The following is an 18131-nucleotide window of genomic DNA, read 5'->3' as shown; positions in this document are numbered from 1 at the left end:
TTATCGTATATGAAATTTTTAAACCAATTGAAACAGCTCCCTAATTGAGCTCCAATGATTCGGATATGTTCGCGTCGTCGAGCTACATGTGTTTTCGCAAAAATTTCTAAAACGAAAATTCACAGCAAACTTATACCTTTATATTTCGATAACAGTCTCGATGTATCAATGAAATATTCAGTTTGTCGTAAATCGTGCTGTCATTTCAAATCTTCCAGCTATCATTCAAAATTCCTCGAATCGTTACAACTCATTATTATCTCATTATTACTTGGCGATCGTGATCGTCGACATGTCCCGACAACATTATTTCCTCTTTATGCCTGACGATCACGCACCGCCAGGCTTCGCACAATTTAAAAGCAAACAACCGCAAGAACATTTACCACGTGTAATATCGCAGGAAATAAAGGGTTATTAAAGCACCAAAGCTCTATTATCCGTATATTTCAAAGCGATATCATCGGCAACATGAAGGACTAAGGGCTATCATAAATATAATTCGACCGCGAATAAGCGACGGGTAAATGCTTCTTTCTACAAAGAAAACACGCGTCAAAGCAATGTATCTTCCTGTAAATTGAAATTCGAAATCGTGTCAGAGGACTTTTTTATTGCAAATATCTACGAAGATGGTAAATATGCTTTCGAATATGTTTCACGAATGCTGTGAATTCAAGTTTTAAAGATTTTTGTAAAATCCATCCGAATAAACATTCACTTTAGATTAGAACAATTTTCTCGCGTATTCTGCGCTTGCTTTCATTCGCTATGCGATTGCTTTAATTCTGAGTTGAATATATTGAGTCGTCCCATAGGTAACATGGCTTTCTCACGGTTATGCTCGAAACGATGAGAATTGGAATAGAAAGCTCCATGGAAAAAGATAGGGAATTATAAAAAATACGAGAAAATTCAACGCTGGTCGATTGCCAATATTTTTTATTTCCTAATAAATTTGATTTTTATTTAATAGTAATACGAGAACCAACGACCGCATTATTTATGGGATGACCCAATGCATCCGTCATGGTGTCATGTTAGGCGAATGTATATACAGTTATAATGGTACGTGGAACGTTTTTCGTTTTATATTTTTCTATTGCGTTTTTATCATTGTAACAATGTAAGTTAGCATTTCTTGAATTCATTTGGATACAAGCAAAATTTCGCTTTTGAAGAATCCTTTTTTATTCGTTTTTAAAGAATCCTTTTGACAACTGTCGTAAAAATCAATTTGGGAGAAAGACTACGACATTAAGGAAATTTAAGACGAAGAAAATAGATCCAAAGATACTACAAAGATATAATTAATTTTACTTTTTAATAAAATGATTTATACTATTTAATACTATATAATGCTATTAGAGAGAAAAGGAATGAAAAATTTGTTAGATGCGCCAAATAAATGAAATGGGCATTTAATCGTTTAAATTGGCGTGTTATCAGGTTCGTATTCATTCGCCTAACGATACCTGGATAAAATCGTAGAAAAGACTGTACGTCTTAATGAATATTGGATATTAGTGAAATTTCTCAACTATCGAAAACAAGGGAAACGTTAAAAATCTTTAGAATAAATTGGTTGCTACGAATCTAGATGATTTGTTGTCGTAACGTAACTTCTCTTAGGATATTCAAGAAGGTACGAGGTAACCGTAAAAATCGAGCGACGTCGATTTGTAAAATCTGTCGATAGCTCTTAGAGCGAATCATTCGATTGCTTCGAGCGCAATCCTAGTAAAAATGCAACAATACACGCGTTCTTTCAAAACTACAAATCAATGTAGTTGTAGAAAATTATGGCTCTGAACAATGAAATTTCATACCAGAGTATACGCGACGCTAATATCGTTCCGTTTAACTAAATAACAATTTTAATTAGATAATATTGGAAAAGATTGAAACGTCACCAGAAAAGGGCTAATATTAAGAATTCGTGGTGAGAAAACAGTGACAACGTTAGCACATTTGAAATACGCGCTATGAACTTATGGCATGCGGAGAAAATCAGATGAGAACTTATCGATAGGACCAAATGTCATATTGATTCGAACTCGAATCTTTTTATCAATCTTCGTATCCAAACATAGTAAATATTAATTTCCATACTTTAAATTTGTTAGTCGTTGACGTAAAAGGAAGTATGTACAGATTATTTCGATCGATTGGAATCGAGTGGATGGTGTCCGAAGTTAGTCGGCAAAGGTGGTTTCTGTAAATTTCGCTTTGTGAATTGACCAGAAATCCACGTAACTATCGTCGGTAACATAGAATTTGTAGGCTATATTGTATTCTGTTCTTCATTTATTTAAAAATATTGCATGCTATAAAATCGAGCCTTGTCTTTAAGGAGAATGGAAATACTCGATAACGAAGTCATCGAGACGCTGCACCCGATTATCAATAAATAACGTTCAAATTTGTTTTTTAATACTTACAATGAACATCTGGAATGCATCAAATAAATTGAAAATGCATTTTGAGAAACGTGATGCATCTAAAATAAGCGTTGCGAAAATATTTTCAATGTGATCAATTTTCAAAAAGCCGCACAATACAAAAGTGCTGCGAAACTTTTGATAGATGTAATTGTACCAAAAGAAAAAAATTTTCCTGCATTTCGTAGAACAATGCTTGGTGCAATTAAATATCTCTGTGTTACAGTTCTTCGTGTCCCTTTCCGTAGTTTCTCACAGGCGAAAGAACGATCATTAATTAAAAAGAATGTTTCGTCGCTACTTTTGCCGTAAAGAAATATCGTTCGTCGGATTGCCGAATAAATTGGAAAATTGTTATTCATGAAAGGCATGTGTGCGTGTTTAAACGAATGCTGCTATTAGTGGAGTAAAGGGCGTATTTTCACGAGTTGGGGTAACGTCTAATATTTATTTCTTTAAGAAAAGAATAAGCGGACAATAATAATCCATCGTTTACGAGCGATTATACTTATGCAGAAATCAGCATCATCCACTATTACAAACGTTTCATTCAAAACGTCATGATTATTGTAACATAAAAACATTGCCATTAAAAAAATTATCATATTCATTGATTGTCATATGCACTTTGTTCCAATGATATGCATTTCACAACAGAACAAATTAATGCAAATGATCTTTGTTAAAATCGTATGCCCTTTGAAGAGAATTTTACATTTGCGAAAATGAAATGCAATGGCAGACATGATCAATGTATACCTTCTTAGATGAACGTTTTACGATGTATAATTCCACATTTTTCCGATATTTTCGCCATTTAAATGTAACTATTTCATCGTTGAACGTTTACCCTTTTATCGTAAAAATGTACACAAACAGACTTCCAGCTGTATTCGGAGGAGACAATATGAATCATTCCGACTCTGAAGGAAACTACGGAGTTCTGTACTTAAAGATAACATCATTCGTAAACTTATTCTTATCTAGCCTAGCATTGTCATATCTTCACCATGAGAAAGCATTGACCGTCATCAATGTCATCCTACGCATAATGCGATATTTTGAACATTTGTATTTGTATGGTTATTCCATGTTCGAAGCTCACCGAACGCAAAATTTGAGATTATAACAGTCCCATGAATGTTTGTTAAACCAAAGAATTGCTTGTAATTTGTAGACCGTCTGTCACGTTTTTCGACTAAAGTGTATTTACCATTTAATTGTAAAACGAGCAAACATCATATACTGTTAACCGAAAGAATGTTGTTTCTTATATTAAAGCCATTGGGGCTAGGCATTGGGCCAATCTTTGACTTAAGTCAATGTTTCCCAACCTTTGTCGAGTCCGAGACTATCTTTCATAATAGAAATGAATCGTACAAACAATGTCTAACCTTCGATCTCGCTAGACATGCACGAGAGGGAATTTTTAAATACAATAAGAAACTAACATTAAGTTTTGCCATAATTTCAAAATTAGATATTAAGTCTGTTCTTTTCATATACCAAGAATCAGTGTTACGAGTATTAATATAATATTGCGATATAATTGTATTAAAACAAATAAATGTGAAAATTTTCATAATAAAATATTTTATAAGGACAAACAGGTTGGGAATCCGGAGCTTAGGCAAACTACGCGTCGCCTAGTGGTGCCCTCTAAATCTTGACGCCTTCGTTAGTTTCTGTAATTGATTCGATCTATCATATTCGATGTCTATCGTAACAGCTGTAAAGGCGACAAAATACAATCTCTTCGAGGGCACCAAAACGCCTATCGTCGGTCCAGCTCGTATACTTTAACTGTTTCTCAACTATACACATAGTAATATGTATGTTATTTGTTCGTTGATGGCTGTTCGTACGAAAAAGATACAATATTCGCGTTTACAGTGCAACAACGTGGAGCAATGACCTAATAATAAGTAACGGGAAACAATACAATAATTTTTCATACTGTTTTTACTTTTTACTACTATGATTACGTACGACTGTATAATGTTATTCTTATCATGTATTATACGATATATCGAGCTGCATGCGTATCAGATACGTACATTCTGAGGAACATCTGAGAATACACGCGTACCGACGTACATATTACGCTCTACTACGTACTAAATAGTTTATATCTATAGCTGTTGCAAAGGATTCGCTACATTACGACGTAACTATTATGCGTGAGAGATAGGACATTTCGTCTGTGCATATGTATGTACGAGTATATGTGCGTGTGCTGTGTATCTGCTGGTGTAAAGTTGAAGCAAGGGGAAAGGAATGAACGAGTCACACGAAAACGAACAACCAATTTCTCGTGGTAACCTGTGCGCGTATAAGTATTCCAAGCGATTCGCTCGATGAACGTAGAACGACTGAGAGAAGCGATAAAACGCATATTATTTCCCGATTAAACGAGAAACGGCGATAATCATACTTGATACCGATTTCCTTTTCTGACCTGGCCCACGGACCGACTTGGAATCAAAAAAATCATCGATCTTAAATAACAAACGCGAAAGATGAATTTGCCTCGGAGCAGTGTTTCATGTGACGTTTGTTCTATGCAGGATGTAAACGTTGATAATGATCGCGATTTTTGAATGTCTGTTCCGCTGACATGCGATATAAAAGGTTACTTCCGTGCGAAAGGATCTCATAAAATTCGTGTCGCGTCCTACGATGAAACCAAAGGTCGCCACCCTGTATCGCGTAACATGCTTTCAGTGTAAATCGTTTTATAGGTTAGGTTTGAAATCTCCTCTTGGCGTGAAACGAAAAGAGCTCGGACTGACGACTTCTCATTGCTGCAATTTGCGCGGGTTTGCAAGGCTCAAGTTGTACATTATAATTGCACCGAGGAGATTTACGGGTTAAGAGAACATTAACGAATTCAATTGTCTTCTAGAAATCTTCGGTCGTTGATTCAAATCGATTTACATATCTCTCCGAACACTGCGTACATATCAAAACGATATTTATCGAATGTATCGCGTTCGTACAAATTAGAAATAACATCGTAGCGCCGTGAACACGTCGAAATAAAATAACATGGAAATATAATATATCCCGTGATGTACAAGAGATGCAAAACCTTGTAGAACTGCCAAAACCGGCACGCGACAGTCTTTAAAGTATCGAACCTTCCATTTGACATCGTACGGGTTGATGTAACTGCCGAACGAAAGCGCCTACGTATAAACAGGTAAGTCGAACCGAAGAAATATAAAGTGCATAAACGAGGCGCACGATCACCAGATATTGTACGTAGTTTCTAAGTACGTGCGTGTTGCAACGATATCTAAATGCCATATCAATACCTGTCTGCACGTATCACCGTGTGACAGTAATTAATTGCAGGTCACCGAACTGCGATAAGAGTGATGCGACACTTGCATTTTCATATTATTTTGTCAATCACTGATTACGTATCCCCCAGAGGTCGAGAGTCGAATCTTCGTCTCTTGGCTCTTTACTCGGCAAAGAATGCAAGAGTTCGTTCGTCGCTTTCTCAAAACGTGTGAATTTTGATGTAACGTCGTTGTAATAAAGACATAATGGAAATTGGGGTGGACGCATCGTATGTTTAACTTTAAATGCGAAGCAATAGATGGCTCCTTGATACGCGTGATTATGGTCGGAATTTTGTCGAGGCGAGTCGATAGCTCATAGCAATTATTGTATAACGATAGTAGTACTATGTGTCAGATCGATCACGCGATCGAGCAGCCAAGGCGATTGAGAGCGAACTGGGAACTTTGAGCCGCTTGGTAATTTCAGTGCTAAAAAACAAAAAAAAAGCAAAAAAAATACAAGAAAGAACACTAATTATATCCATAACTATCCTATATACCTAAAACCAAAAAAAAAAGATAACCAAAGCATTGTAACCTTCTAGAGGCAAAGAAGAAATAGAGAAGTACCTAATCTTGTATGGTTTAGTTCGACCACTGATTTGTCCGTGTGTGTTCGTTATTGAAATATGTTTCTTTAGTAAAAAAATGCTTAAAAATCTAAATCTGACTATTTACTACTTTCCATATCCTTTATACCTACGTTAATCCTTCGAGGTGTAGGAAGTGAAATAATGAACAAGGCAGATATGAAATGAGTCAACTGAATATGTCAAAGGAATATTTGCTATGGTCATGTGCCCGGAATATAAATCAAAATATACTACGGTGCTTAATAGATATAAAAGATATAATATATATAATAGATATTTAAAAAAAATCAATTTCCAATTTTGGGGTAAAAAGTATTGAAATACTATACAATTGTTACAGGATATATGTAAAATATATTCTATCTTGGAACAATAGGTATATTGGAATATCTTAATAGTTTTATATAAAACATCTTTAATCCTTTATGAATATTACAAAATTGTTTACACTTCCAATATTCAATATCATCCATGCATAAAATTGATTTTCCACCAGACTGTTGATCGTGTTGTCGATCAAAAACTATATCACTAATATATTAAAGAGAAGGGAAAGTTTGAGTAATATAAATGTGCGATTTAATCTGACATATAGCCGCGAAAAGGTAAACGTGTATTGATCGTAGATAATAATGCATAAATTCCACGTCCCTTTCAGAAATCACGAATTGTAAGGGCAACGCCTGTAGGCGATTGCCGGTAAGATACCTATACCAGATAAAGCTAAATCTGGTATCTCACAACACTATGAAATTCGATATTTGGCCACTGCGAATATCCTTTAACGCTGTTTTAACGCTATATTTGATGAAATCGATACTTTTGCCAAAGTAGATAAAATCACGAAAATATATCATACTATCCGCATAAATGTTTTTCTTCATTTCAATAATACGTTCGCAAGAATGGAAGTAGAAATAATTTATATCTCTCGCGATATTATCTATCGTAATTTGTAATACTACACTGTTTTGGAGAAGCTAGTATCGATAATACGTTGATAAACAAAATACTATAACAAACTGAACGATTAAAATACGTATAATACGTAATTAACATCGCAAATTAAAATTTACTTTACTAATACATTAATATAAATTACTGTTTTATAATCTCCATAAACCTACTAGTAAAGAAGCAAAAAAATTATATTACATTTATAAAGTCGCACAGAGGAAGATAACACGAATATGAATGTTGAAAGTGCGAATGGTCAGAGACGAACGTCGTAACATTTTCACGTTTATCGTAAAAATCTAACATCTGTGAAACTTCTGATTTACTTGGCATAACGAGTAGAGGAAATTTATGGAGATTACAACAGACAATATGTACCAGATATTCCTTCTATCTGTCAAAACTTAGGGTAGCGTAACCGCTAAGTGTGAGGGTAAATGGTGAGGGGTGGGAGGTGAGCAAAGAGTCGTACTCGGTGGTGGCTCGACACTTCGGTTCAGTTCGCTCGCGGCGCTCACACCGTTCGTGTTTCCCGTCGGTCGTCCTGGTTTCCTTTTGGAACGGTTTTATCGTCACGACCGTCACTCGAAAGGGACCCGTTTTCGTACATACGTAGGTGAATAAGCGCGTGTAAAACGTGGACAACCACGCAGAAAACAAATACGAAGAAAACGACGGAAGTGATACTAACGCAGCGAGGCGTCTTTGTTTACGAGCGACCGGTACAACATCGAAATTGGCGGGAGTGAGGTAGGAAGAGAAAGAGAGAGGAGAGAGAGGAGAGAGAGAGAGAGCGCGCGAAAGGACTTTATCCTGCGACGGTGCAACAAGTGAACGTTGACACGTGGAAAAATCGCAAACGAATCTGATATTTCGACGGTCGTTGAAAGTCTCGCGTACGATGTGTCAGTTCGATAAAGGGTGAACGTGGTTGTGTTTCTCGATTTCGATACGTTCGTTTCATTTTCCGACACGCGAATCGGTTCCGTTTGAGCGCCCGGCGTGTTTCGATAATCGAATAATCGAATCTATCGATCGACTGTATTCGGTGTGCGTATTCGCGACGTTTCCCTCGCGGTGTGTAATCGCGGTCGGATTTTTTGGTTACGTTTCGCGCGGCAAACGGCGGGAAAAATGAACGTCGATTCGAACGACTGGAGCTCGCGAGTGGCCGACACGCGCGATTCGAAATGATATCCGCGGCGTCGATGGAAACAGAAGACACCAGGATAAAAGTGCAAACCACGAGCGAACCGTGGCGGTTCACCAACGAATGTCGAGCGTTGTGATCGGCGTGAAATCGTCCCACGATTCGTTCAGTGCCGAAGACTAGTTAAGAATTTTGCTGTTTCCCCTTTGATTTACGAACCGCGTGTGCGTGAATGGTCGCCTTTGTTCGACGATATCGCGAATTGCGAATATTCTCGTGAATCATGGCTGTTCGAATGCTCCGCTCTTCTTTAATGTTACGAAGCCTCTTCTTCCTCTTGTTGCTCCTGTGGAACCTGAATGCCGCGCATGCTGCTCGTGGATTTAGACACAACACGAGGCATGGTAAGTCCTTTTGTTTGTTTTTGTCGGTATTTTCTTTCTCTCCTTTTTTACTTTACTGGAACTGGGTAAACAGAGCGCTGACGACGCAGCTAAAGTTTTTTCTCGGGATACATATGTATACCATCCAGAATTGTTTATGTGATGGATGGTAAGGTTTAGAGCATATTACGTATTATAATTTCTTTCGTATTTAATAATGTATGAATCGAACATTATTGTCATTATAATTTATATTTTCTATATTTCTTCTTGTTTTTCTTTTTAACTCTCTAATGAGTATTTTACTTATTTATACAAATAAATATTGTACTTGATCACAGTTTATCATTTTGATTAAAAAATTAGCAATCGATAACTGCACTAAATAGACTATTTTGGGTACATATGTATATTATTTCGCTATAATTACCCCTTGCACATTTATGTCCAGTTATCTTCCCATTCAATGTCAATAATAGTCTGAAATTGCATTATAAATTGCCACCAAGCATTCATTAAATATCGCAAAGTATTCTGCAATTTCGTCTTACGGATCTTATATCAACATCGTCACGTACGTTATACATAAGCAATAAAAAGATAATACTTCATTGCCGTTTCTTTTTATTAGTCATATTACTTTCGATAACGATGACATTGTTCCGATTCCCGCATAATGACCGCTTTATTTTTTAATACGATTCATCACCAGTGTCACGAACTTTCCCGCGTAACAATGAATGATTACAGTTCTTTTCCTCTTATTTCGCGTTAGACATTTTTAGGAATTTTTTACGAATTAGGAAATTTTTTAGCGAATTCTTCTCGATCAATCCGCGCGAAATTTAAACTTCACACTGTTTCACTTTGTTTTCGCTGAACACGAAGGATGAAAGCATCGTTCATCCTCTGTGTTGCTCCAAAGTGAAACAGAGCAAATTCGGCTTTAAACATTATATATCATTTCTTCTCTCTCTCTCTTCCCTATTATAAACTTATATTGCTCGAACGTAAAGAAATTGAATTCTACGAATTATTTTCGATATCTTGCTTTCGAGCAGGCTTGTCAATTATAAATGCCATAAGTAACATTTTCCTCCCATTCCTAGAAAAGCTTTGTCGCTATTTTGGCATCGATAGCGGCACGGCTTGAAAAAATGTGAATTCGAGAGGAGATGCTCCGTAAAATTTACGAAGAAATCTTCACGAGTTACTGTTCACGAAAGCAGTACAGTACAATACCTTCCATTCGTAGCATCACACTACAATTAATGAGTCAGTATTGTTAAACTAAGGCCAGGTTGATAACGATATAAGTAATAATTTTGCCGTTTGATGCCAAATTGACGGAATTATAAATATACCTATCGTTTTACGCGATAAAGATAGAAACATAATGTAGATCTCCTATCCGACAAAAGCAAATTTGAAACTTCTTTGTAGTCGTGCCACTGTTGTTGCCAGGTAGCGATATTATTACTAGCGAAAGAGGTGAACGAACTCATTACCCGGTTTAATACATTTTTGACAGATTACGATTTAGACCAGTGACGTGATACAGTGTTATTTGCATAACGTAGATTTGCACAACACGCTAAGCATAATGCACATGAATCGCCGTTTATCCGTAATGTCTCAGATGTTATGTAGACAGGCGAGTGCAACGGCACTCGACGAGATCAAGATAGAAGCTTTTTATTGCCGCGGTACAAAATCATTCCTTCGAAACGTATTTGCGCCCGTTCCTTCCAGCTCAAGCGTGCGCCTCGTTACGCGAATAATTTTTTACAGTTATTGTGACAGTTTTACGGGCTTTTTTCCGAAGCGCGCACGCGTGTAGGCTTTTATTTCATCCTGCTGCAATTTCTGCGTAAATTCCATTTTAAACGTACGTTTTCCTATTTTTCAAATGTCGCAGGCGAAAGGATAGGTAATATCGTAACGATGGACTTTTGTTTGTTTTACATTTTGAAATAGGTATGATCTTATGCGTTATAAGCTACATTACGTAATTTTACAATTTCTTTTTTTTTTTTTATATATATATATATGGATAGGTAGATGCGAAAGATTTTAAATAGCTCCATTTTCTAATAGGCCGTTTCCTTTTTCATCTCACACTATAGTCATATCCTACGGTAATCAATTCCGTGAAACCTTGAACCTTTAATCTTCTAAACATCCACCGAATGGTTTCTGCGTAATATCCGTAATAACTTCCGCAGCTCCTAACCTCCCGCCTTTAATTGAAGCCTTCAACGTCTCGTCTGTACCAACATCTGCCTTTTTTGAACTAGAGCTCCCCTGTAGCTCCTTTTTAACGGCCCAGTTTTCAAGGTGTACAGGCTTCTCTTAGGTTAAAAACACGAGGCAATTAAGGACTCGAGTAAGGAAGAAAATCGCACATTGGCAGTTTTATAGAAATTTGTTAGATTCGTAGTCGATGAATTATTAGAAACTCGATTTGGACGAAGAATTTTTAACCATTTCAGCCATCTTATATAAAGAAAGAAGCAAACTATCGATTAAATCATTTTGCAGTATCCAATACGAATACCTATATATTGCATTACAAATCAAGCAAGTTGGTATGCCGATTATTATCATAAATTCTTCAAAGATTGAAAGAATTATGTCAGAAGCGAAGCATGTAGATTGGTATTTTTGTGTAGCATGAAAAATATTTCATGACCGCGTACACTTTCGTTGGAAAAGTATACCTGGTACGAGAAACGATACTGAGAACGTCAAACATATTTTTCCAAATTATGTCGATTGGTCGCCAAGTTTTAACGCCATTCCCATCTCAGTGATGATAATTTCGCAGTTTAATATAAAGTAAAAAATATATAAAAATCAATCGTCAATTCACAGAAATTCTGAGACTGACGCGTGTACTTAACTCAAACTCGTTCTAAAAATTTGTGGACGAATGCTCGCGGTGTGGTCTTTTAAAATATGGGTGAAAATTTAGACGAATCACAACGACTGCGACCTCGTAAAATACACGTCTGCTCCAAGAATATTAAGTGTCAGGACATTCCGTGCCTCCCGCCTCTTTGCTCTATATTTAGCAGCAACTACATCGAATCGGTATAGGGTGGAACGCGAGCGCATCCTTTGCGCGATATCTAGCGCGATCGAAGACGAAGGTTATCGATTATTTTTCACACCGATGCTCGGTGATACGAGACTGGTAAAATGGACATGTTGGTCACCTTGATCGTGAACTTGGACGTACACTGAGTCATGGTAAATATTTAGTTACTATATAAAACCGTTTTGTGTATATATTGCGCGGCTTGTAACGAAATATGTAAAGAATATGAAAAATATAAAAAATGTAAAATTTGATAATTACTCCAATGACTATAATGTTTATATTGGTACAATTTGAGACAAATTTGGAAATTCGTATAGGGATTATAATATATTTATTACCAGTAAGAAAAATAGTAATGATAAGCATAAGTATAATGAGTGATAGAGATCGTCTCGGCGAATACACATCGAGGTTGATTAATATAGCGGATAATCGACTATTTAAATACTTCTATGAGTATGGAAATTCTTTCCAAAAATATCGTGTATTAAACATTTGTAAGAAATTTATATCGAACCTTATTGTTTAAATATTATTTTCGATAATCAAAAATTTGAATATTGTAGTATTTTAAATATTCGTTGGAATGCACGAGGAAATGATTAATTATTAATTATTGTTACAATTATTAATTCGACACGTATAAAAGCACATAAGAGGTAATTTTAATAGAAATGTTGTACAATTAAAACTACGCGCGTTGCAATTATCAAGAAACTACCGTAATAAAATTTGCTGTTCTTGGAACTACTTTCTTTTCATCTCTCGAAAAACTTGATCGAAAGTTGCAGTTTTAATAGCTCGGATGCAAACTGGCAATTATCGCGCTACTTCGAAAAGCAATAAATACGAATAACGTTCAATAATTAGCCATTTGACGTTCATAAAGCTTCCTACACAGCGATCCTAATCAACTTCCAATCTTCCTATCGATGAATACGTGAAATACGAACTGAATGCATAATATCATTACTTTTGTCAGCCTGTATATAGCCCTTTTTGTACTACAAAAATGATCATATACGTTCATCAAATGTTCATATATACTACAAAGATTCTCTACTATTTACTACTTCGATCATCCAATTCTAATAATTTCCTCTTATTATTAAAATAATAATCAAAAGTCTAAACACTACCAAATACGAAATAAAATCGAAGATAATATCAAACTTGGAGATATAACAAACGAACTGTTCATCAGCATCACTACGTTCTCGTAATCATCTTCTTTTCTCGTGGTTTCCCGAAAAATGTGCTCTAGAGTGGCATTTTTAGTGGGTCAGACGCAACCGCGTAACTATCATTGCTTCGTGAAACGATAAATAAGAGTAACACGCGATAATTAACGTTCACGGAGGGTTAGTCAAGCGAGATCGATCGATCGTATACACACAGATAGCGGTTGCTCTGGCAAGCCGCTGCCGCCGCCGCCGCCGCGATCGAATCTTCAAGATATCGAAAGATCGAGCTGGCACTCGTCGGCCCGCCCATGTATCGCTTCCTGTTTCTCTAATCGGGCTGATCGTTTCTCTTTACACCCGATATTAATGTCTATGCAATAGCCGACGTAAAACCGTAACTGCATATCTTCCAAGCTATTATTATCATTACTATTATTACTATTATTATTCACGCGACAGACGATTGCCGAGGTGCAAGCTGTCCAGGAAACCAGATTCTTCTTCATGGTAAGTAAGATGATTGAGAGATATACATAAAATGCGATGAGTTTAATGAAATAATGAAACGAGGCAATTGTTGTTGTGACTGTAAAACACTAATGTTATTCGATATTCATGTAATACAAACGTTTAGAAGATTTACGACGTTTTCTTACGTTTGTAATATAATTTTGCATATTTTACGTTTGGTTAATAGTTTAATGGCCATCGAGTTTATTCTATTCGATATATTTGAATCAGTACTTCGATCGTTAGAATTGTAACAGTAACTTGTGAGTTATCAAGCTATCCTTATCATTGAGAACAAGACTATTGATTTATAAACTCTCGTAATTAATTACGCTACAGCCTGCATTATCCCAGCTAACGGGAACACAAAATTGTACGAATGATAGAATTTTTGGAATAATAGAACAATCACATTTCTGATATGAAATTTTATTTGTTCAAATACAGATTGAGCACAATTGATAGTTTCCTTAAATATTTATGCATCCCATATCCTGTTTCCTGCCACGTAATTTTTCCAACATGAGTAACTGTATAGAGTCACGTTCTTTTTGTACTTTGAACTATCGAATATCCTCAAATGCCACGAATACTTCGGCATAAGAAGATATTTATTGTCACTTTCGTTTCCATTTTTGTGCACAATCGTCGTTATTATCGTCCTTTTCGCAATGCAATCATTTCATTAGGTCAGTGTATTTAAAGTTTTTCTACCGCTGCCAGCATCTGAGGAATCTACGCGGCTTAGATAATTTTTAATATCATTTTTTCTCTTTGTAATGTCTGTGATCTTACCTTTCCCAACACAGTAAATTTTTGCTAGTTCTGTCGTAATTACAGTTTCGAATTTTGTAATTTTGTCGCACTTTGTTTCCATAGTTAGAACGCTAGTAGTTTCATACTAAATTCTTATAATCGGAATTCGCTCGATCGAATAAAGGGAAGTTTACGTTATATTTGAACATTGATAAAATATAAAAAAAAGGCATCTATTATTGGCAAGTATTATGTTCGGATGATAGAACGTTTGGATATTAGGAAATTCGAATAAGGGAGACTACTGTATATAAATCTATAATAATCTAGTAATGTAAAAAGTTATGAACGTATGTGTTTGATCGTGGAAAATTTGGGACTTTCAGTAATTTCTTCTCGATTAAACACTTAATTGCGGTTTAATGTGAACATAGTATCTAATGCACTTATGGATGGATGTGGGTTAATTGCGCGGCATTGCATCGTATATCATTGCGGTTTTCGTCGTTTTATTACGCTTGCATTGTATAACGTTGTCATTACGATGCTTATAAGGAAGCTCGTAATTTTCTCCTTTTTGATTCGAAGTCTAATTATCTTCCGTGCGTTACTCAAACATCGTAAAATGATAATTGAAATTTCTCGATACGTATTTTGCTTGAATTAATACGACCAGTATGTAAATTACACCTATAATATTAAACTCGCATTTTTATGATACTTTGAAGCCATTTTAACGACATTCTTAATTATTTAATTCGCCGACTTACCGGCAAGAAGAAATAATTTACAGTTAATCGATTCCTATATTACTCGATTATTACTTTAGAAGTTTGTTTAACATATGACTTCAGTTTACCACAGAAACGATCAAATATATAGTAAATGAAACTCATTCGTCATTTAAACAGTAACATATATTATTGCTATGTTTCTTAACGAGGTAATTTACTACAATACGTTTCACAACGAGGTTGTGTACCTTGTAATTGCTAATTTGTACCCTTTGACAAAACTCACATACCGTTACTATAAATCTATCAATGTGTCGATAGCCTGGATGCCTATGAACGATAATATCGTACATATACGTATTCAGAAATCCGCGAAATACACTTTCCCTGACATAAATAACGGTTGAAATACAGTGAATGAGGCATGCAAGCCATTGGAAGCGTGGCTAACAGAGAATGGATTGAAACGAATTTTAAACTCGAGTGAAATCATTGGTTCGTCTTTAAACGCGCGGTACGATAACAGTTTTACAACAGGATACGGTCTCTCCTCGTCTGAAACGGCGCTGTTTCGCGAACAACCGGGCGTTTACGTCGATTCGCCGGAGCGAACGATTAAATTCGCCCTTTCGCCGAAACTAATTAAATTAATGATCCCTCTGCGAGAACACCGACTGCCCGTTTAGATATCGTGCAATACACTTGGTATATACACGTCCCGATCGCTAACCAAGACATGGGCTGGAGCCGCGAGTTTTTCGTTTCAACTATGTCCGTACAAACGGCGCTATTCTACTGACTCGTGCTATAAATTCGCTCGTATCTCCTGATATTGGTTCTCGCGCCCATTCGGCGTTAGTTAATTGTTATTCGTTGCACTGGTTGCTCGATCGCGATGTTTTAATTTCATTTGACGATGAATATGATCTCTGATAGGCGTGCGTCTGGTGAAAAGCTTGGTGATTTGATAAATACCAAAGTATTGATAGGATGTGAATAAACGAGCTAATAAGGGGATAAAGATCGAATGGAAGCTTGGTTCAGTGTGTATATGTTTGTTGCAAAATGTTCTCTTTGCTGTCAGGTTGTTTAACTGGTCGTTTAGAAGGGGAAGAAAAATAATTCTGATAGATATGTTCTGCTCGTAATTGCGATAGTAGCGAAAGAATCTTCGAATACGATATCTAGTACATTGAGAGTACGCAGTTCAGAAAGTGTGCGCAAGTTCTCTACAGAATTCATTTTGTGGCAAGGTTCATCGTGTGGCACATAAACGTTCGACGAAGAAGCATCGTGACTTTCTTGAATATTCGCTGTAACAATCATAATGAGATCGTCGGTAGTATGATTTTAAAAAATTGTATAAGGTGCAATTTTAATAAGAGATAATTCTAATGTTCTAGCCACTTGTAACACAATTTTTTGCAAAGTCTTTCTTTCAGTCAAAAGAACAGTGCTTTTAGTTAATACAGGAATACTTGGTAAAGAAGAATTTTTCCTAAACATTAACCGTTACAATCGAAGGATTCGTAATAAAAATGATTCTCGGCCATGTCTATCTATTTCCATTTCTTTTTCTTTTTCCCGTCAGTGTCACAACTATCATAGAAAATCTTTAAAAAAGGTCTTACTAAATTCATCTTCGTCTCTATTATTATTTCAACGAAAGATCTACTCCGTAGAACACAATTTATCACTTCAGTCTTCGCTTATTCCTAGTCGGTCTCTTATTTGCGGTCAAACAGCTTCTAGGCAGAAATAAGATAAAATGTTCATAGAAATCTATCTTGGTGATCCTGGTTCGCTAAACGGGCGGCTTAGAAGTGTATCTCAGAAGATTACCAGCGTCTCGGTTCGCTTGTATTATCGTGTGCGGTTGTGGGAAAAAGGAGCGAGAAATTATGAGCGCCATATCTAACGGTGATTAAAATATTCCGCGTAAAGCACCGGCACTCGCGTATCCAGCGTTTTTGCCGGGTCGCGAGCAAGCAAATCACCGCTGGTCGCTCGAAATAATTTCATTCTCGTCTTGCGTATATCGCTCTCGTTTTGTTCCTGTTTAAATGCCGTCGCGCTGGGCATGCAAAGTAACACTGCCGACGTGTATGTACGTGCCCGGCGTGCTGGAGGGTTCAGGGAGAAACTCTGCCTCGTGCCCTTCCTTGGTGTATTTAAGGGAATGCCAGGCTTGACCGTGACAAGGGCGATCGCCTTGAACTTTGCCCTCTTAGAACCTCGGACATCCCGATCAAATCGAATTCGCCTTCTGTGGGAAGATTCGTCAAAACGTGTTCACTCTTCCGAGATTTATTTGTCGTTGAGCAAGCGTGTACGTATTTGGAATAAAATTGTACACGGTACAGGAACTATCAGATATGCAAAAGATTCTTTTTTTTTCAATTCTCTTTTATTTATACGTGATACATATATGCGTTATAGATTAATTAAACGAAATATATTTCCTCCATTTTGTAAAGAAAAAATTACACCGGCACATTTTTGGATTTCTCCAATGTTTCGAAAGTGCTGTCCGGTTAAAGAGTGCTGCATCGATCGTCGTGCAGTCGGTGTCAGATCTGCGGAAGAACTTTCCAGCTGAGGTTAAGGACAGTGATTCGAGCCACATACGGTCTAGCGTCGTCGATGTCGTTCATCGCGGTCACTGTTTCCCTTGCGAGATTATTGTCGCAATCGATCATGAAGTTGGCGTTTCAGATAGATCAATAGACATAAAAAAGGCGGGAAGCGATGTCGATTAAAAATAATTGCACGTGAACGCTTGGAAAAAAGCTTAAGGTAGACAATGAAGACCATTTTCCATAGAAATGAAGGATTTTGCATTTGGCCGTTAACGGTGGAAATGTAGTAAAACAAGTGGCGGCACAGTCATTGCCAATGCTCCAAATGCCAATTTCACCGCTTTCTGTACGATCATGGCCTAACGAATAGCAAATAACCCAAACCAATTGA

At 36.6% G+C, this 18131-nt stretch overlaps 1 protein-coding gene across 1 annotated transcript in view; it reads left to right on the top strand.

Moving 5' to 3' along the window:
• The first annotated feature begins 7851 nt into the window (after positions 1–7851).
• LOC117208563 (laminin subunit alpha-1-like) overlaps positions 7852–18131 on the top strand; it is a 90126-nt gene continuing 79846 nt past the window's right edge. The window contains exon 1 of the mRNA XM_033449785.1: positions 7852–8895. Coding sequence (XP_033305676.1) covers positions 8775–8895 — 121 coding nt within the window. The 5' untranslated portion in view covers positions 7852–8774. The remainder of the gene's footprint in view (positions 8896–18131) is intronic.

Source organism: Bombus bifarius, unplaced genomic scaffold (assembly GCF_011952205.1).
Source record: "Bombus bifarius isolate JDL3187 unplaced genomic scaffold, Bbif_JDL3187 scf7180000008140, whole genome shotgun sequence".
NCBI classification, from domain to species: domain Eukaryota; kingdom Metazoa; phylum Arthropoda; class Insecta; order Hymenoptera; family Apidae; genus Bombus; species Bombus bifarius.
Note: the sequence above shows the minus strand (reverse complement) of the source record. Positions and strands in the feature narration are given on the sequence as shown.